This window comes from Girardinichthys multiradiatus, chromosome 7 (genome assembly GCF_021462225.1).
Source record: "Girardinichthys multiradiatus isolate DD_20200921_A chromosome 7, DD_fGirMul_XY1, whole genome shotgun sequence".
NCBI lineage: Eukaryota > Metazoa > Chordata > Actinopteri > Cyprinodontiformes > Goodeidae > Girardinichthys > Girardinichthys multiradiatus.
In genome coordinates this window covers 15,232,621-15,254,778 of record NC_061800.1, presented here as the reverse complement: position 1 = coordinate 15,254,778, position 22,158 = coordinate 15,232,621, and the positions used below count along the sequence as shown (strand labels likewise).

The following is a 22,158-nucleotide window of genomic DNA, read 5'->3' as shown; positions in this document are numbered from 1 at the left end:
ACCATGTCATTGTTGTTCGGATGTAAGGTTAGGAGAGTTAACCTGCCTGAAGGTGAACCTCTCCATCAGCCTAAAGTCTTCTGCAAGCTTTAACAGGTTTTCTTCTAAGATTGCTCTGTGTTGGGCTCCATCCGACTCACCATCAACTCTGGTTATCTGGTTTTCAAGCTTTGCTTAGAGAGAAACTCCGAAATTTGATAAAATTTTTCTTGCCACAGTGCCTGTTACCACGTCGGATTTGATTTTCTGTAATCTGTGTCAAAGTCTTATGAATAATTTATGTCATGATCATAAACTTCCTTAACAAACTTAATATTATTGTATACCATTATTGTATTGTGAACCATTATTATTGTATACCATTATCAGTTTGAATCTCAATGCCTATCAACACTGCTCCAGTGCAGTATTGCACCTTGTCCCATTTCATAGAGCTATATTTTAATCACCACCACTCGTAACTTTAAATTAAGAGCTAAGCCAATGCTCAAAATCCAGGGATGAGGGAAACACAAGGAAATGGGATTCAGCCTTAATTGAAACCTGGAGGTACTAATGAATGAAAGACAAACAACATTATGGGCTTAATAGAATTTACCACTAAAACCATTTAACAAGTTGAAAGGCATTAAATCCATCAGCACTTTGTTAAGTCACAGAGAGCAGGTATAAGCACTATTAGCGTGGGTATTAATTGTGTCAGAGAACAGTTTTGGCAAACAGTGAATGGATCCCATCATTGTGTGGGGGAAGTTAATTGACGGTTTAGAGGTGGAGGTTATTGTTGTTCAGTTCTGAGCGGCCTCGCTAACCAAATTGGCCAGCAGAGAGCTGGGCACCGATCCAGACAGGCAGACAACAACCCAATTGACTCTGAGCACAGGTGAAGCTGGCTTGGGGCACAGAGCAAGGCTGAAAATCTCAAACGTGCCATTCATTAGCCACAAAAAAAAACTCAGGATCACCCCGTTGTGCAGCGAGCCTGGCCGTCCTCTCCTTGCCCTGTATGCCCCCATCTCCCCCTGCTTCTTGTAAAGCCCATCTGAGAGGGAGAAAAGGAAGCTTGGGGGAAGAGGAGAGGGACAGCACCGTCACAAACAGAAAGCAAGTTGTTTACGATGAAAGCAGAAGGAGATGCAGAGGAGGAAGACCTCCACCCACCTCCACCCACCTACCCCCAAGCCGTTCCTCCCATGTCGTCCAAGGCGTGCGTGGAAGCGCTTCCCTTCCACACCAGTGGGCCAGTTGCGTCCGGCTGGTGCTGTGATTGAAGCTGAATGGGTGGCTGCAGACGGACAGGAAAGAGAGGACTGCATGAAAAGAGACAGGCGGATGGCCCTCGCACCTGCAGGAGAACAGAGTGCAGGCAGCCAGGATGAATGTGTGTTTGTGTGCATGCCGATTAGCTCAATTTGATTTCTAGTGCCTTTTGTAACAAAGAGATGTAATAAACTGAGTAGTGAAAGAAAGCCTGGCGTGATTTTCTCTTTCTTGACTATATTTTAAGGATTGATTCTGTGTCAAGGAGGGGGGGGGGGGAATGGGACACCTGCAAGGAGCTACACATACAGAAGTCAGAATAGGGGAGAATAAAAGAAAGAAAGAAGCTGGTGTCCCCCAGAATGGAGCACCTCCCCCACGTTTTCTCTGCCACTTACAAGGAAAAGAACAGTGAGCTTGATTTTGGGCTGCAGTTCAGCATATCCGCCTCCAGCTCGCAGCTTCTTTTGATGAGGCTGGACCCGGGCTGGAGCACCGGTGGCTTCAGGGCAGGAGGAAGACTAGTGTCTTTATGGTGGAAGAAGTACTATCCATCTAGGCAAGGCTGTCCAGTGAGGGGTCTGCACCTGGGAGCTAAATGCTTCATCTGTGTTGAGCCATTTCCTGTGGCTGGCAAACAGGAAGACACCTCAGCCAAACTCCTAGGTCAATCTATCCCAAGTGAAAAATACACCACAGATGACACCACTCTCTTTCTTGTTGTTGTTTTGTTTGTTTATTGGCTGTTCTGAAGATAAAACATTAACTTACCCAATAAAAGCATTTATTTAACAAACACTCGAGATGCTCAAATGCTTTTAAGTGTGAACAAGAGTACAAATGTAGAGCCTATAATTTCTCTTAAACTTTCACTTTTTAATGACAAACTTCAATGCATTTTACTGGGATTTTATATGATAGACCAAAACAAATTATTAATTGTGAAATGGAAGAATAATGACCCATAGAAAAAATGTAACATGGATTTGTATTCAAAATCTATACCTATATATCTATATTCAACAAAGAATCTCTGGTAAGCCTTTAAAAATGATATTCACAGATGGCCATGATACTCAGACGCTAGAGAGATACCACAAAGGTAACTCCAGAGTAATGCTGCAGTGGGATGAGTACAAATGCACACCACACTTGTCACATTTTTAAGGAAAAACAATTTTTTAAACTATGTATTGTTTTCCATCTAACATTACAATTGTGCATTTTTTCTAGGCTTCATGACATCAAATAAAAAAAAATAATAATAAATTGAAATAAATTAAACTTCTAACATGACAAAATGTTAAAAAGTCATGTCTTGGCAAAAAACCAATTTCTCCCTTTTTTTCCACAAGAGAAGTTCAAATAATTTTTTGACAGAGCAAGCCAAACTGTTAAACAAGAGGCTGCACCTGCTGGAGGCTTTCAAATCCCAAACTGTCTCTTGTTTACAATGTGCAAAGAGGGTCTAATGAGAAATTAACAGTTGCTAGTGACTGATTTACTCAATGTGTTAAACAGGTGCAGTGGTAACAATGGAAATATAACAGTGCTGGACTTTTCAGAAGGAAAAAAGCTGCTCTGTATCAAAGCGGAGACAGAGAACTCACTCCTCTATTCGCCCCAGCTCCTGCTCGGTAAGGCCCGGCTAAAGACATGAGAAGATTACAAGCTGTTAATAAGGTGGAACCAATCGACTGAAGGTCTGCCTTTGTCCTTCCCAGCATGCTTTGTGAGCGCTGGCCTGGGATAGGCAGCATTTGGTGCTGATCATAGTGTGGAAGGGATAATGACTGTAGGAGGGATGCAAGGTTTTAGCCCTCAGGCCCTTTGTGAAAGAGAGCCTAAATGCTTCACTTTCAATAGCTGCACACGCTCAGTTGGTCATGGTTGTTTAAATACAGATGGACATTTAAAACATTCATATTTCATCTCGCTAACAGCTCTAGTGACACTTTTAGTAATTGTCTGCTCAGCATTTCATCGGGAAAGATCTAATCCTACAGAAGTTTCACAGGCTATTAATCGTAATAATTTCCATGTGATATATGCATGTTTTTCACATTAAATGGTAACAAGAGTCAAACTTAAAGTACCTTAACCTTTCATTGTGGTCATTTAAAATCATCTCAAACACAACCTGAGTCAGTGACTGTCTATTGTTACAGCAGATGTTCGTCTCCTAAACAATGCCACCAGGGATTTGCTGGGTGTCTGCTAATAGGAGGGTGTTAGTTAACCCGTCCCCCCACAAAGTATCCTTAAAGCCCCCGATCCTATTTAACAGTGACAATGATGAATTCACAGAAACTGAGGTTCAACTGGAATCCTTGTCCAAAGATAAACATTGAGCTTCTTCTTCTTCTTTAGATGCAGTGATTGAGGGTGAAGAGGGGGCGCAACAATTAAAGTCTAAATGTTGTGGGGGGTGGGTTGAGATGTTTCTTTTTGGGGTTTATAGGTGGTACAAGGCCAAGGCTTGGTTAACAAAGGTTATTCTCATCTGCATGCAGGACGGTGCAGTTACACCAAATTCACTGTCAAGCAAAATGTTCATTGCAGTATGATTGATGAGGACACATTGGACATGGAAATGGACTTTCTCAAATGAGGCAAAATAGGGAAGGAGTTGAGTGTGTTTTCAACATTAATTCATTGTTTCCAACATGCAATTGGTATGTTTAAAGTAAAAATCCCAATGTGTCAGTTCACTATTTACAGTTATCACGTTGGTCATAAAAACTATCTTGTGCTCATTAGTTCAGCTGATGACTGGAATAGGTTGATTTTCAATTTGATCAGCCCTGATCCAAAACCTGAAACTCAAAACTCAGACCTTTTCCGCTTAGTGAATGCACCAAACCTAAGCACTGCCAGGTCGCGGTGAGAAACAACACTTTTCCATGTGGCGTTATTACTGAGGTAGAAGACTTAAAGTTAGCTATTATCAGTATCTGGGAAGTATTTAAGTGAAGTCAGGGGAAGCATAGAGATGTAAGAAGTTATTAAATAAAAACTGTTGTGTTTTGTCTTTACTTTTGACATTTCTCACTTTCAACACATAACAGGAAGGCTGAGCCTATAACAGCAATGTTGCTCTGTTTTATTGAGCTTTATTGAGCTTTCAACCTCTATCTGTCATGGAACGTGGTGGATTTGGGAATCTCAGAAGTAACATCTATAATCTTTGGGAATAATAGGCAGAAACAGTTGTTATGTCAATGCTAACCATAATAACAATGCTAAACACTCATATAAATTGCTAATGACAGTTTAAAATGTCAACTCAATGATCATTTTGTCTTTGATTAGTAATCCTCTGTTTGATCACAACTGCTCTGTTCCTAATACATAAATTAAATGACAGCTAATGGCAGGAAGGCTAGAATGTTCTTTAATGCTGTCAGAATCCGTGGTGTCTGCCTGCAGCTAACCATTTTACCGCCAGGTGTCGTTGCCTGGAGGTGCTGGAGAAGGGATAGGTGCAGCTTATCAAGTGGGCAGTATATGAAGAGGCCGCGCCTGCACTTCGTTGCCTGAGAGTTTTGCCCTTGCAGTACAGCTACTGGCCTTCCCTGAAATCCACTCTCATAGTTTGAAAGTTATTTCTGAAATTTTCTGTAAACTTGCACTAATTTTGCCTGTCCTGACACTTCCAGGTGCCTTACCTCTGGATCCAACGGAGTTGACCAGAGATTTCAAGAATCGGTCTGAACCGAGTCTCGAATTGAACCTTCAGGCTGACTCTTCTGTGAGCCACCAGCGAAGTGAATCCTGTCCGTCCTCCCAGCACCTTCTGTCAGCCCAGTCTCAATGAACATGGTGGTCAAGGCGAGCCGCTCTCTCTTACACCACTGGATCTATGACCATTCCCCCCGGTTTCCCAGCACTTACCTGTAAGCTGCACAATCAGTTCTGGTGCGTTTTCTGAGGTCCAGTTTGTAACTCTGCTCTTCCCCTGCAGCCAGACGGATCCAGTCTTGTTTCCCGTTCCCAGGATCATTTGTTTAAATAAACATTCACTAATCTCATCGGTCTCTGGTTGTTCTCTGCATGTGGGTCAGGTCGGCAGTTAACAAATGCTGATTTTAAATTATTATGAATATAGTTGCCAAACAGAAATTATAAATAGCCAAAATTGTTATCAGAATTAATTTAATATTCAATATATAATAAATAAAATCTGTTAACATGAAAGGATGTTAGTATGCCTGAAAAATCATTAGAAAAACATCACACAGCTTTAATACTGGTCATATTATGGCTGTGAGGACTCCTGAATGCCTCTTTTCAGGCCCATTTGTGCTCTGCTAGCTTGGAAACCATGAGGTAGTGGCAGGAAAGTTCACAGAGGAGGGGTCACATCTCCCAGCTGACCGGAAAGGTGCAAATCTATGTTTTTGTTGATTTGTTAATACTCAGATTGTCAAATTCTGTAATATTTTCACATCGCTATTATTTTGTTTTTTTAAGGTTTTTGCTTCTTGCACCCCTTTTAGAAACAGTGTTTCATTTTGTGATGAACCAAACATTTTAACACATTTAGTATCTACAACCCCTTGGACAAACCACGCCAGCAGATGGAGGCGGTGGATGTAAGACGATCCTTTCAGGCATTGATGGACACATCTGTCAGCATGCACAGCTAACCCAACCACCCCCCCCCCCCACCCCACCCACCCCATAAGACAGCCCCCTCTTTGCCTTACAACCTCTGCTACCTCAACTCAATCACCTCTTACTGTGCTCCTTCTCTTCATAGGCCCTCTAGAACCTGGACAATCAGACAGAAGCACCCACTCTCCTTTCAGTTTAGGCCTCCACACACATCTGACAGCAATACCTTTGTCACAGATGTTGACCACACTCAGGAGTACCTTCCAACAGTGAAACTAAGAATGAAACAGTGGGTTCGTGAGTAAAAATATGTATAATATTCAGGCTGATTTCATCTTTGGATGTGTGCGAATTTGATGACTGCCACTCTTAGTACAGTGCTAATTTGATTTATGAAACAAAGAACCCCAGGGAAGCAACAACTCAGAGAGCTGACATATGTTGCAGCGCAACACGATAGCAGACTTCACTAACTTGACAAATTGGGGTTGTAATTATTAAAACATCTCATGGTGGCCTGACTGCTGTGGAGGCAGAGATAATTGCACGATTTGTGTTCTAAATTCGATCAGATTTCCATTTGTACACTGCTTTTAAAACTGACAAAAGCATCTCATTAAATAATAAAAACAAGAGCTTTTCCAGGGGAAAAAGATGTGATCAGTTAAAAAGAAATTGCTCTTGTTATCCCTAAAAGTTACAAGCAATTTCAATGATTTTATGCTCCTACCTGTAAAAGAAAAGAAAAAAGAAAAACAGCAAACGACTAAATAGCAGATAGTGTCCTAAGAAGTTTATTATTCTACTGTATTCATTAACAATCCATTCATACTAACAAGACTGTTTGATAGGAAGAAAACTGTTTGGTTTTGAAGTGCAATACTCCATTCTTTCACTATTATTTTCAGGTTTTTAACACCTTTTTGTATTTGAATAGTTAGAAATACTACTACAACTGATTATAAACATGTATACAACACACAACATAAAACTACAGCAACCACGTACATCCATGTCTGCTCCATTTTTATTTTTCTGAAAATAGCAAGAAATCTCACAACAATACAGCCTTTTATCTCATAGTAAACTATTTCCCATTATTAAAAGTTATTTTTGTTTTTTTGTTTTTAGTAGAATCAAACTAGATGAATGAGGTGCATTAATCTGTAGTTCTTGTCTTCAAAGTTAATTTAATCTACCTCTGCAGATAGGCATGAGCATAAGCAATGAGCTTGGACAGGCTATTTAGGATCATGCCATGGTATTTAAATTGGATTTAACTCATGATTAGACCAATCCAAAAATCTCCACATGGTCATTTGAGCCATTCAGAAGTGGACTTTCCAGTATATTTTGTGTCATTAGCCTGCCGCATAACCTAACCGGGCTCGAGCTGTTTGAGAGCACTGTAGATGTTATAGGGTTAAAAAATCCAGCTGTGATGGACCGAGAGGAGAAGCAGGTCTCACAGGAATGTTTCGAAAAATACGTTTTTTTTTATTTTTTATTTTAACCTGATAGTTTACAAAACGTTATGTTAATTTTACAAATGAGATCACAGAACAAAAAACTGAACTCATGCAAAAATTTGAACCTAACAAATAGCAGAGAAATCCTCCTTACAAAGTAATGACATACAAAGGGACATACTGTATAATGGTTGATCAGACCATTTCAAAACAATAGGGGTAACTAAACACAAAACAACCACTAACTACAAGAGAGACAAATAGTTGTATTACTTAACTAAACACCAATGAAGACGATGGAAATTATACAGCAGGTGTTACTTTTTAATTTTCTTCAGTATTTAGAAAAACTATCACAGATTACACATTTGGTTTTAACTTGGTTTATCTGTGTAATTTTCTGTGATTACTTTTGGTTTTGTTTCCTTGATATGGTTCTAGATCTGCTCTCTCTGCTGACCTGTTATGCTGCCATTTCCTCTGTCTGTTCTCTGTACATGTGCTAGTCTCGTTAGGTTTACAGGTTAGTGATCCTTGTATACTCAATATTTTGATTACCTGTCAGAGTATATGCCATAACACCACTGGATGAATGCCTGGTAGCTACACCACAAGGTTCTGCTTTAAGGAACAGCAGTGCCCAGCTGGTCTTGATAATGCCAACCTTTCAGTTGGTTTGCCAGCTGCAAATACATTAATAGATGAAGAAGACGCATTAGATGAAGGCTTTAAAAAACAAGTAAAAACATTTTTGCAGCATTCTTTGCTCTCTACTTTTTTTTCCCCTTATTCTCAATTTCTGACATCAGCATTAAAATAAATATGGGTTCTTCCAGCCTGAATACAAAAAGGAAAAGCTGTGAAAAACAATGATGCGTGCCCTTGATGATTGGATCTTTTTTGTGTTAAAGAGGACATTTCATGCTTTTAAATCCTTCCTTTTCACACTGAAATCATTCGGTTGTGGTCTACATAAAGTGGAACTACAATGCTGTGGTCTGAACTCCTCGTTATTGTAGCTCCACAAGCTCCTCTTTTACCTGTTCTGAGGTGCGTCTGAGAGCAACTCGTTTTGGTGCCGTCTCTTTAAATGATGTTGAAGCACTTCACACCCCGTCCCAATACAGTTCAAGATTAATTCCACTTTAACGCATTCGGCTATTTTTGTAATTTGACAACAATTATCTAATGCCACAGAAACAAGACAAAAACATCAAAAACAATGTAAAATTGTTAATGTAATAATACTATTAAAAACACAGTACGGTTCTGTCCTCAAGGAGCTAAAAGCAGCACACAGCGCTGACATAAGCAGAAGGCACGATGCTACTGCTATCAACTGAATGTTCGGGATGTCATATCAACAGACAATAAATTCATGTCTAAAATAAAGTTTGTTGTCATTTTAGCGTCATTGGCAGCTTACTGCTTTGCTGCAAACGTCTCTATAGACAGAAGGAACTGACCCCTTAATTAGATGAAGTCTTTCAGCAAATCCTTCTTGATCCTGGTGAAGGTTGCTGAAGGCACGTATCCTTGAAGTGGAGAAATAGGAATTTTCACACTGTTGTGGGTGGATTTCCATGAAAAATAAATTTTAACCAGGCACTTCAAAGAGGTTCTGATGCTGGGGGACAGTGTTATGAATTGTTTGGGTTAATAGACCCAACAACCGAACCAAACTTTGACTACAAAATCGCAGTGAGAAATAAATATGGCAGATATGTGTAATTGATCAGCCGGAAATCCATGACCTTATTTAGCTGTTCTGCAGCAAATACTGTGACTTAACAGTTGGAAAAACGTAACAGATGACATAGAAAACTGAACAGACTGAAAAATATGACCCAAACAGCATATAAAGATATCTACACAGCACCTGGAGAGATTAAATTCTACTTTTCTGCACTCCTACACACTCCAAGTACGCAACATGTATTTAAAGTGTACCAGTTGGACCTGCCAAAGTCAATACAGGAGAAGTGGTGTGAGAGGGCATTGTTATTTGGGGCAAACTCAGAGCAAAGACACAAGTGCAGATGATGCTGATTTCCTTTCCATGTTGTAAAATTAGGTCCTGCCAGATCAAAATTTTAACTGCACAGAAACTTGGAACTCCTTTTAGATCAAAAATGTCAACGTCCTGTTCTTTTGTAGTTCATTTACACATTTTTAAGGTTTCCTGCATGGATGTATGATGCTCCATTGGAGGGTTTAAAATAAGTGGTGAGCCAATCACATGATAGTATTGATAGTTCTTGATCTCAGCTGCTCAGCGGTCTGAAGGATGACCATAATGAGGGGAAATTTGATGGGTATGCATGCATCAGGGACAGGTGCATGCACCATGCCATGTCACTCCCCTGAATAACATTTAGGAGGCCCTCATCTCTGAGTCATTGAAAGTCCTGTCCACACACCAGACAACTGGTACCCACTGGCCCCATTGCACCCCTCTGAGACCTCTGTGTTTTCCGCGTTGGCCGATTCTCATCCTAGTCCTGCGCTCCTCACATCCACTTTGATGTTTAATCCCATCCTGACTGTGTCCTCCTTCAGTCCGCCGAGCCGCTCGGTCGGTCATGAATATCCAAAGGTCCGCTTACTTGACAGGATTATCCCTTCTTTCAAAGCCACTGGGGACGATTCTTTGGTCACAAAAAAACACTCTCAATGGATCTTCTGCTCTCTTGCTTTGTTTCTTTGGTTTTACTTTTCTTTCTTTCTCTTTCTTCCTCCTGTCTTTGTTCCTCTGGGCCTTCGCTAAACACATTGATCCACCCAATCGAACAGTTCATCTGCTGCTCCTTATAGACAATCAGGCACACCCACAAACATACATATGAGCACCACTTAGGCTTTATTAGGTATTTAGCTCTGTGTTGCATACATTCTGTTTTTATAAACACTTCAGAGTTCCAGCACTTTTTTCCTATCTCAAAAATGTTTGACTTAAAGACTTTGAAACAGTTTTCTTTTTTTGGTTTTTTTAGAAAAAGGGTAGGACTCCCATCTTCTTAAATTTCAGGTAACATTCTCGGCAAAATAGTCCAAGCTCAGTCAGATTGGATTAAGATTATCCCTGAACATCCTTAGTTGTTCTTAGTTGATCTCTGATCTAAACAATTCCACTGTAGCTACAGATGAATGTTTTGTCGGGATTTGACTAGATCCATCATGATCTTCTTGTCTGGCATGTCAGTTTAGGCAGAAGGTAATACCTTGGTGGATTTGCAGACATAACACACTGTTTTTGTTTCTGGATAATGGAAACTGAACTGAAACATTAAAGAAAATTGTCTTATCTGATCCATACTGTTCCCAAACCAACCAGAACAGAACAGAGTGTTTCATTAAAGAAACTTTAAACAAAAAATCTGAGGAAAGCATAAAAGTGCGCATTTCTCATCAGACTATAAGGAAACATTAATAAATCTATCAAAAACTAGGCAAGTGAAGTTCAATTTTGATCAATAAAACTGTGCTCCATAAGATACTCAGACTTAAAATAATTATGTTTACATGATTACAGGCTAAGCTGCAAACTGCCAACAATTATCTAAAGCGGTTTTAACACAAACTAAAAAACAGAAAGAACTGATTTTTTTTTAAAGCACTGAATTCACAAACCTGAGGTCAGTATATATCCAGGTTAAATATAACTTAAGTAAAGAGCAATCACATGATCAGCACACAAGAAATAAACACAGGAGAGTCATGACAAAAGAAGATCACGAGTGACAACAAATAGGTAAAAAGTCAAAAGACACGTCCATGTTGGAAAAAAACACTTTCATCTGTTAGTAATAGTGTTTCTGATAAAGGTAGAGAGAGTTATTTTGTGAGGAATTTGTAGCACATCAATACTGACATGTCCTTTGGATAAATCTGACTTGTTTTGCTAAATCTAACCAAAATGTCCTGTTGCATAAACAAATTTGAATCCAAATATCAACCCCTACCGTTTAAACACTGTAGGACAATATTATGTTGAATAAATGAGTCATTAAATGTTGAACAGATTATGGCATCAAATATGGCGAGCATCATATTTTATTGAATAATTGACTGTGGATAAAAAAAAATGGACAATACGTACTGATTAAGTCAGTAAATTTTGCTTCCTTTGCATTGTTTGGCAACCCTGATAAAGATGTCTAAAAAGCCTTAAAATAAATAATTCTGGACTGGACCAGTAAACTGAAAACAGGTCATCACTTGGTGCTTTAGCAGGATGATTATGCAGATCATATGGCCAAACAGGAATGGTTCCACAGACACAAAATCAACCGTCCAAAGCCTTCTCAGTTCTCAGACCTGAATCATACGGAAACTTGTGGGATGAGCAAAAGAGAAGAGAGCTAAAGCAGGGACTCTAAATGATTTAGAGAGACTAGAGGAAAGAGGAAAGCTCAAAGACCCCTCTCTATGTATGATCCAACCTTGCAGAATGTTGTAGAATAATGCTAAGTACTGTCCTAAGTACTGGAACAATTGGGTTGTACAAAGTATTGACAGGATGCATAATGTAACAAGTGCATTCGTTAAAAATACATAACAACATAATTGATTCTTACTGTAAGTTTTTTCCTCTATCAAATAAATTCACTCAGATTAAAGTTTTCATTTTTCTGTTTTCTTAAGTGTGAGATTATGATGCTATAAAAACAGATTCATTTATTTTGAAGCTGAGAGCGGAGAGTCTGTATATACCGTTTCTAATCTATCTCTTGTCCTGATCGTAAATATAAAAATGTACTTAGTGAATCATACTAGAAAGCTGAGTATTTTGCAGACTCAAAAAGACATCTCTTCACTAGTCATCACTTGTTACTTTACAGACTGTGGGTCTTTGCTACAGTTTATCAGTGTGTAGATGCTGATACAGAGTAAGCAGAAGGAGCAGTTTGAGCAAACATCAGTCCCATGGGAAAGAGTGACCTCCGAGGTCTCATGTTCACCTCAGAGCTCCATCTATTCCCATGTAAGAGTTCAATCCTGCCTTTATCTCTTGACAGCTCATCTGTTTGTTTATCTTCTCTGTCTTATTCCTCCTTTTCTTCATCATTGACTCAGTTTCTCTTTCTGTTGTTCCGCCCACCTTTGATGCATTCCACCACCGTTTAATCCCTTCAGCTAACACAACATGATGCGCAGAGCTGAAAGGGTGTACATCTGCGCAGTGTTTAAATCCAGTTACAACAGTGTAAGGCCGATGGCTCCCCGTCTGTCCAAAGATATGAATATTTAAAGCATCATAGATTCAGCCTCTGACTCTCCGCGGTGGTGGGTGATTCAGCCTGCCACCAGCAGTGCCTCAGGAGCTGTTTATTCAAATCCAGTCCCAGGGATGGGAAGCCTGGCTGCTAACGGCCACACTGTTCAAGCAGAGCTGAAAAGATGCTGCTCCGTCAGATTTTCTTTTAACTTTAGCAATATGTATGTCTGCTTCGGAAAATATGGGATTTTATGTTTTTTAGACCAACATATCCAACAAAACCAGCTGTTCTGTAAAGGCCTTAGACATTTGTTAGAGAACATTAGTGAACAAACAGCATCATGAAGACCAAGGAACACAGCAGACGTCGTTGATAAAGTTGTGGAGAGGTTTTAAAGCAGGGATAGATTGGAAGATAATATTCCAGGTTATGTACGTCTTATGTAGCATTATCAATCATCTGAATATTGGAAAGCTGATGGCACTACTGCAAACCTGCCAAAACATTGTTGTTTATCTAAAGTGACAAGCAAACAAGGAGACCATTCATCTGAAAAAAACCCAAGAGGTCCACGGTAACTCTAGAGGAGCTGCTATGATCCACAGGGCAGGTAGGAAAATCTGGCCTTTAGAGGTAAAGTGGAAAGAAGATAACCATAACAAACCATGTTGTCCTTTTCCCAAAAGCCATGCAGAGGGCACAACAAATGTGCAAATGAAGATGCTCTGGTCAGATAAAACCAAAACGGAACTTTTCGGCTTACCTGCGAAACACAGTGTCCTGGGAAACAAACACTCAATATCAGCAAGAACACATCATCTCTGCATTATACCGTGGCTGTGGCAGCACCATGCTGTGGAATGCTTTTGTTCAGCAGGGAAAGAAAAGCTAGTCAGAATTGGTATTAAGATGGATGGAGTTAAACACAGGTCAGTCCTGGATGAAACCTTGTTAGGGGCTGCAAAACACTTGAGACTTGGACAGAGGTTCACCTTTCAGCAGGATCATAAAACTAAACATACAACCAGACCTAAAGGGGTTGGACAATGAAACTGAAACACCTGTCATTTTAGCGTGGGAGGTTTCATGGCTAAATTGGACCAGCCTGGTAGCCAGTCTTCATTGATTGCACATTGCACCAGTAAGAGCAGAGTGTGAAGGTTCAATTAGCAGGGTAAGAGCACAGTTTTGCTCAAAATATTGAAATGCACACAACATTATGGGTGACATACCAGAGTTCAAAAGAGGACAAATTGTTGGTGCACGTCTTGCTGGCGCATCTGTGACCAAGACAGCAAGTCTTTGTGATGTATCAAGAGCCACGGTATCCAGGGTAATGTCAGCATACCACCAAGAAGGATGAACCACATCCAACAGGATTAACTGTGGAGGCAAGAGGAAGCTGTCTGAAAGGGATGTTCGGGTGCTAACCCGGATTGTCTCCAAAAAACATAAAACCACGGCTGCCCAAATCACGGCAGAATTAAATGTGGACCTCAACTCTCCTGTTTCCACCAGAACTGTCCGTCGGGAGCTCCACAGGGTCAATATACACGGCCGGGCTGCTATAGCCAAACCAATGCCAAACGTCTGTTTCAATGGTGCAAGGAGCGCAAATCTTGGGCTGTGGACAATGTGAAACATGTATTGTTCTCTGATGAGTCCACCTTTACTGTTTTCCCCACATCTGGGAGAGTTACGGTATGGAGAAGACCCAAAGAAGCGTACCACCCAGACTGTTGCATGCCCAGAGTGAAGCATGGGGGTGGATCAGTGATGTTTGGTCTGCCATATCATGGCATTCCCTTGGCCCAATACTTGTGCTAGATGGGCGCGTCACTGCCAAGGACTACCGAACCATTCTTGAGGACCATGTGCATCCAATGGTTCAAACATTGTATCCTGAAGGCGGTGCCGTGTATCAGGATGACAATGCACCAATACACACAGCAAGACTGGTGAAAGATTGGTTTGATGAACATGAAAGTGAAGTTGAACATCTCCCATGGCCTGCACAGTCACCAGATCTAAATATTATTGAGCCACTTTGGGGTGTTTTGGAGGAGCGAGTCAGGAAACGTTTTCCTCCACCAGTATCACGTAGTGACCTGGCCACTATCCTGCAAGAAGAATGGCTTAAAATCCCTCTGACCACTGTGCAGGACTTGTATATGTCATTCCCAAGACGAATTGATGCTGTATTGGCCGCAAAATGAGGCCCTACACCATACTAATAAATTATTGTGGTCTAAAACCAGGTGTTTCAGTTTCACTGTCTAACCCCTGTACAGTGAACAGTTTAGAGCATATTGATGTATTAAAATGGCCCAGTCAAAATCCATTCCTAAATTTAATTCAAAAATCTGTTCAATCTCTAGATGTATATTGGAGACAAACTGCAAAACACCTGCAGATGTAATTGTAGCAAAAGATGGTTCTACAAATAATAGGGGGACTGAATACAAGTGCATGGTACACTTTTCATAATCATTTCCTTCCATTTCCCGATTTTGCACTGATTTTTGTTGTTAAATTACAGGAAATCCCAGTGAAATACATTGATATTTGGAGTAGTAATATGAGAAAATGAAGGAAAGGTTAATAGATATAAATGCTTTTAGAAGCCCACAAACAGAGTCTAATGATGCTTTCCATAGGCCTGAATAAAGAAGTATTTTCTAATTAATAGGGTTGTGAGGGATGAGCTTGCTAATGATTTTCCTGAGTCTAATTGATTTCTTAAATTGTTATTTTTACCCAGGTAATACATACAAAGTGAGGAAAAAGGTTTCATTGTAAAGAAATCTTCCAGTTTGTTCTTCTTGTACCAGTATCAATATTGTTAAATTTACAGAGGTGCTGTTTAATTCATCACCATTGCCGCATTGTATAGAACTACTTAATTATGTTTATGTGATTAGATTTTATCAGTCTCATGAAATAATGAATGTATCTTATAATTTGATAATCTTTCATAAAACCATCTGATGGGTAAAGTCTTACTTAATAAGGGAACTGTCTTATCGTATAATTTAAATTAGAAAAAATCAAATTTCCATATTTTACAAGAACCTATTTAAAAAATATATTAAAGAAATAAAAGATGACATAGAAATTTTAAGTAGCAACTACTTAAAAGGAAATACCCAAAAGAAATCAGTATGAACATTCAAAGTACTGTTAGTTCATAAAACGTCTAACTTTATCAAAAGTTTTATCAGTGTCTCTTTGGCATTTAAAATATCTTAACCCCTAACTTTACGGGAAGAAGAAAAATGAGAAAATAAACCTCAAGTGATCCATCAATTTGGCCACCAATGAACCACCACCATAACATTGATTGGAGAACTCCTTACATTGGTCAAAAATCAGACACTGTTGTGTCAGCGCTCTCTGGGAACTGAAGTCGGACCTCACCAGGTACAGTTCCCACACTTGTCTCTAATGCTGTTCACGGGGATTATCTCGAATGTTGTTGTTCAGTTGGGAAGGTCAGCCTGAGACTGGCCGGTGGTCTCTCCTGGAACTTGCACCCTAAATGTCCCTGAGGGTTCCTGACGTGACTTTGGAACTAAATTGTAGACAAAATGAAAGTTATCTTGTCGGACAAACTGAGTTCAGTCTTTAGCACGTGCATAAAGGTAAAATAAAACAAAGCTTGATGGAACATTAAAGAAGATCAGCCTGAAAAACTAGTAAAAAGAACATGGAACAAAAGCACTGTAACCAAATCTGCAGGTTGAACAGTCCGTGGCTGTCTGTGCTGTTAACACAGAGCTCAGCTGACAGCCACTCCCTGCAGCAATTAAGCAATCAGCCCATGATCGAAACGTTTGGAGCATTTACCATATCACATTAAATAGCCGTTAAGAAGAAGAATTTCTAATATTTTTTCAAATTAAATTGTTTAAGTTTTCATGGAGCGACAGTTGCCTGGAATCAGCAGTCTAATTTCATACACTTTAACATTCAGAAAAACCCAAGAATGCATTCAAAGTATGTATCCATATTCAAAAGGAATAACTGGCTTACTAAGTTCTAAACTGGCACAAAATAACATTCATTTCTAGAAATACTTTGGCATGAATTGGAATCTTTTTCAACTACACTTACTGTTTCTGTATCCAGTTGCTGTTCTGTATCCATATAGGAAATATAATATCTACTGTGTGATGCTTCTGGTGAAGAAGTATAAAATCAGCTGCTTACTTGCACAGTAAATTGCGTACTATTTGATATTTGGTAAAGTGACACTCGGAATGTGGATTTAAGCTTCAATTAATGATACTTGTGTGATACACCTTAAAATGAACATCAGATTGCATTTTGAAGATTTGGAACATTTCTTCATTACTGTCAACACAGAAAAAAAAACGTTCCAGAGTGCTTCTTGACAAAAAATTTTATCAGATTTATCAGACCAATTTCTATGAGTTATCTTAAGTAGCAAATATAATTTCCGTTAAGATTTAGTATGAGATCACAAGCATTTTCCACTGGCTTACTAAGTTCTAAACTGGCACAAAATAACATTCATTTCTAGAAATACAAGAAGAAGAAATACAAGAAGAAGAAAAAACAAGAAGAGTTAATACATTTAAATCTTGGTAAGTGCTGCTGGAGAAACATGATTAATACTCAAATAACCGTCTGCCTCCATTTTAGCTTTAATGCCTGCTGCACAGAACAAAGCCATCATAAATGTCTTCTGGGGCACTAGTCCTTTTTAATGATATAGAACTCAAAATGTTAGATGAGTAAATACTTTAGGCTGCAGATTAGGTAAAACATAAATGGATTGCTTTGTGTTTAGTTTAAGGCCGCTATCATTGGCTCTCATTTTGAAAAAAGTTGTTAAAATTAGGAACATAAATAAAAAAGACATTGTTTCTTAAGTTGCTCCTTTTGTTTTTGCAGAATTTAGAGGGGATGAATGCTTTCAGCTTACTCAGAGACACTGTTTTTGCATTGCACCAAAATGACCTCTCCCTTTCTCAAACGTCCTACAAAAACAATGAAGGACTTTGAATAATTCAATTCCACTAATGAGACGAATAAACAAATCCATGCATGAATATTCAGATATCTAGTTCGCATCGTTCCAGCTTCAAAAGCTTTTGGAAAATATTGCTACAGCATGCACAGTCTGCTCTGCAGCTGCTTGATTTTCCTCAAGTCTAACGGCCTTTGCTTATTACTGGCCTCTCTGTGCCAGCAGAAGCTTTCTGCGGCTTTATCGTTTGTAAAGAGGACGATTCTGGGCGCTGCTTTCACATTCTTCGAAACCAGAACAAAACAAGGGTTTCACTAGTTCGTGTGAGACTTTTGTAAAAAAAGATGAGTTATTTTGTTCTTAATGATAAAATGTTCACTTGTCAAACATCAGAAGTTCTGAACAAGTTTGCTTGTTCGGGATCTAAAAGAAAACAAGCTTGGGCTAATATAGACACAGGGAGTTTAATTTAGCACCAATAAATGCATACAAATAAATAAACATATATTCCCATTCAATAAATATATTATAGTCTCAACTAAATACAGGCCTTCTCAAATATGACTATATACAGGTATTGTGTATATTGTTTATTGTCACGTTCTGAGCCATATTTACAGAAATTCTCCATCCATTTTTTATTTAATTAAAGAAAACTAAAAATGCTATGGTTTTATTATGTTTTTATTGTATTTTATGTAGTTTCAATATAGTTTTGTGCTTCTTATAAGCCCAATTTTTACATTTTTATTTGTCTTTTAAGATAAAAATAAATTTGACACTAGCTCTTTTGACTTGGTATCATTAATTTGCTGAAGGCATATATTTTGACATGTCCATTTTATATGCATTTTTTCAGATCGTCTAGTTTGCATCAAAATAATATATATAATGAAAGAAAATGTATAAACAAAAGAAAATAATAAACACAAAAAAATTTAATTAAAAAAATCACCAACAAGACTTTTTAACGTTTTTTTATTAATCGTCTTTATTTTTTACATTTCAAAACCCCAACAGAACAAGGGATTAATTTGAAATTTCCACCCAAATAAGTAAATAAATAGCTTTTTCATTTATTTATTTTTTTACATTTAAAAAAATAAACAAGTGGTCATTGTTTAATTCGGGGAGGGGAGAGAGAAGAAGCAACAACTACAAAAAGCATTGAACAAAGAAGCATAAAATGAATGAAGCAGGTGCAACATGTAAGGAACAGACAGGGGAAATCTTCCCGCACTGTAACAAGACTCTAATATATAACATCTGCAACTATTTAAAGACATAATCCATCTACATATTTACATTTACAAACTGCAACTTGTTGCTTTAACTTATGATTTTCTTTTTCTTCTGGACAGAAAAAATAGCTAAGAACAAGGGTCTGTGCCCTAAAAGTTTTGTTGTGCTTTAGGAGCTTTGTGCGTACATATCCTCACATTTGAGATCAATTACAATAAAACACTAAGTTGAAAAATCTGCCAATCCCGAGTAGGAAAATCAATTCATTGGAGTTCTCAATTATGACTCAGCAACAGAGATAAATAAAAACGTGCGGGACACAGTGTGTTCAACCCATTTGGAAAAAGTTCAGTTGAGTTTAGAGTCACTTGGAGTCGCTCGCCAGCCTCGGCATGGTCACGGAGCTCATGCTGGACACATGAGGCGGGGGGACCTGGCACATGCTGCACGGACAGGGCATCCCGGTGCCGACGCCCCAGTGCTGGAAACTGCTACCCAGGGGTCCTGCACTTGCAGTGGGCGCCTTGAGAAGTCCGTGATGGGGTCTGACCGACGTGACGGCGGAAATTCCGGAAGCGGAGAGCGAGGCGGTGGAGGCGGCCGGTGGGGGGAGGAGCGGATGGTGTACCGCCGGGTGTGGGGCGTGGGAAGCCGCCGGATGTCCCGGCACGGGCCCCGCGTGCGCCATAGTTCCACAAGCAGACGGGTGGTAGCTGTGGTGCCCGCTGCTGCCGTAGATCTCGCTCACCAGCCGCTTCATCTCTTCCAGGGAGTTGCTAAGCATCAGGATGTAGTTTCTCGCCAGCAGCAAGGTGGCGATTTTGGAGAGTTTACGCACCGACGGTCCGTGCGCGTATGGCATGACCTCCCGCAGCCCGTCCATGGCCACGTTGAGGTCGTGCATCCTTTTCCTCTCGCGGCTGTTGATCTTGAGGCGGATCGACTGGAGCTCGCTCTCCGACAGCAGTTTGCGATCCTTCTTGGACACCATGCGTAGCGCCAGCGCCTCCTCCTCGGCGGCGGAGAGGCCGCGCAGACCGGGGATCTCTGACGGGGAGTCGCTCTGCGTGGAGGACACGGCGCCCGAGAAGCCGTGCACGGACTTTTTCAGGGTGGACATGAAGATGTCGTCCACCTCTGGGGATGACGGTCTGCTGGAGACTCGGCTTGTGTCTGAATCCATGGTCCAGCTTCTGCACGATGCTCTGCAAAGAGAGAAACTTTTCAGTCACTGGACTCCCATACAGGATGTTGTTGTCACTTTTTCTCGTTTTTCCGAAACTCGTTTTGATAAGACACACACACACACACACACACACACACACACATATATATTTATATATATTTAGTTTTAATGAAATAAGTAAATCATTGCACGTCAATTTATATTTGGGTAAATTTACATTTGTGTCTATATAATTAATTTGCATGCTGTTCCGTCGGACGTATGCCTGAAATAAATCAAACCTGCTGCAACTCAGCCACAAAACACTTCACATGCGTACACATAACATAAAACACCTACCAAGTTTATCCAAGCGCAATGACGGTGAGTTTCTGCAGTCGGATCCACCTGTTACTCCGAGTCGCATCTGACAGCCCATCAGGCGCGCATGCGAGCAGCCGCGGGCTTTTATAGCAGGGCTGGGACAAGTAGGGGCCGGGTCACCGGGACAACGCGGCTTCTGTCCCGGCGGCCTCCCCGCGACCAATCAGAGCCGGCAAGGGAGAAGGATGGTAAGACATTGTGAGGGAGGGAGTGACGAAGGGGTGCTGTTGCCTGATGTAATTACCGATACAGAGCCTCAGTATTAAGTGAAATCTGACACAGTCCTGCCAACACATGGCCCACTACTGTTGAAATGTTTTTATGATTAAAACCTCGCAGAATAAGACCCAATTAGCGTTTCATGATTAGAAAAAAATATATTAACTCAGACCCCTTTAAAAAGTACAAAAATAAGTTATAATTAAATAAATTTTTTAGGTCAAATAATACATTTAATTGAAGAATTTACATTTGAAATAATTTAGTATTCAATTTTATATTTCTTTCTTTTTACATTTAACTTAAATATGTATTGTAGTATCATAAATAATAATCAGATTTTTTTTTTTTTTTAATGTTTCGATTGCCAGAAAAAATGTGTTTTAAATCGACCCTTTTAACAGAATATAAACCAGTAAAAGCCTAATACGCATCATAACATGTTTCAAGCTTGCAGACCTGGATCTAATATGCTGTTTTCCGTTTTTTTTTTTTGTTTTTTTTTTTTGTACCCGCCGTTTGGACGGCAGCTGCCGTTGAGGACCATCTTTAAACGTTAATTAATGAAGTGTGCAAAACTGTCTTTAACCGTTATGATCCGTAAGATTTCAATTAGTGCTATGAGCGACAGCAGAGTGTGGCCCGCTGCTGGCGCTCCGGCTGGTTCTGACTGACAGCAGGGCCAGGGCCGGTGCTTTGCTCTCAGACACACTAACTGAAACTGACAGCAGCATTGTCCCGAAAATGCGAGAAGTATTGTGCAGTCGGACGCAATCAGCGCTAATTGCCTCGACAAGTTCATGTGTGTAAGAGTGAGGTGGGAGAACCCCTTCTCTTATACATAAAAATAGGAAACTGTGGGAGCCTTTGGTTGTCCGCTTCAATTTTACACCTTTATCCCCCAATTCAGGCTTGAAATGTTTTCAGTTTATTATTGCATTTTCAAATTAAGCACGATCTCAATTAAAATCAGAATAAAAAAGAGCAAAATTTTTGTAATGTGTATATTAGCGGACGATAATTAGGTAAACAAGAAAATGCAGCGCAGGTTCTGCACAGATAGTAAAGAGGTCCGGATATGTAGCCGCACAAGGCCAACCAGGCCTACATTAAGTGTTTTTTTTTAGCATGAAATGTGTTTAAATTATTTCAACGTAGTTTATTGTGAAGTTATGCCCACAAACCTGCAATTAATTTGTTCATCACCATGGTTATCCGTCTTTAAAGGCCTGGCCCATTGATATAACCGCTGCTTCATAAGGTAACCGGATGGTCCTCCAGGTGTCACCATTTCCAGGTGTACAGTGTTACTCCATCTCTTTCCTTTTTCCCTTCCCATGTTAGGCCGCCAGGAGCAATTAGATTGCTTAGCCTCTGCAAAATCAGATTATGGTAGCCAATGAAGACGTCTTAATTAGGGCCGGATGTAGGATGATGTGAGTTAAGAGCCAGTTTCAGAGTCCTGCCCACCTATGTTTCTGTTAGGCCTGCAAATGGCATTAGATTGACATGTAGGCTACATATTAACATCAAGGTGTTCAGGTCTTGTCCACATGAAAACAGAGTTTTTCTGAAATAATTAGCATCACC

The 22,158-nt window shown here is 39.8% G+C and overlaps 1 protein-coding gene across 2 annotated transcripts; it reads right to left on the bottom strand.

The window, feature by feature from the left end:
* Window positions 1–18,520: 18,520 nt before the first annotated feature.
* On the bottom strand, window positions 18,521–21,957 carry olig2 (oligodendrocyte lineage transcription factor 2). Of its 2 annotated transcripts, none has more exons than XM_047370854.1 (2): window positions 21,753–21,957; window positions 18,521–20,005 (listed from the first exon to the last, which is right to left on the bottom strand). In XM_047370854.1, exons 1-2 carry the CDS (start codon window positions 21,905–21,907, stop codon window positions 19,165–19,167), a joined length of 996 nt encoding a protein of 331 aa, XP_047226810.1. In that variant the 5' UTR covers window positions 21,908–21,957; the 3' UTR covers window positions 18,521–19,164. The 2 variants fall into 2 exon arrangements, with proteins under 2 accessions (XP_047226810.1, XP_047226811.1); XM_047370855.1 differs by lacking the exon at window positions 21,753–21,957 and adding an exon at window positions 20,326–20,695.
* Window positions 21,958–22,158: the final 201 nt, after the last annotated feature.

Excerpts from the sequence above, each read along its gene's own strand:
- olig2 (XM_047370854.1), bottom strand. The coding sequence starts at position 21,907 with ATGGGAAGGGAAAAAGGAAAGAGATGGAGTAACACTGTACACCTGGAA. Across the intron at positions 20,006-21,752 it reads GATGAACAAATTAATTGCAG|AGCATCGTGCAGAAGCTGGA; the intron begins GTTTGTGGGCAT and ends CTCTCTTTGCAG.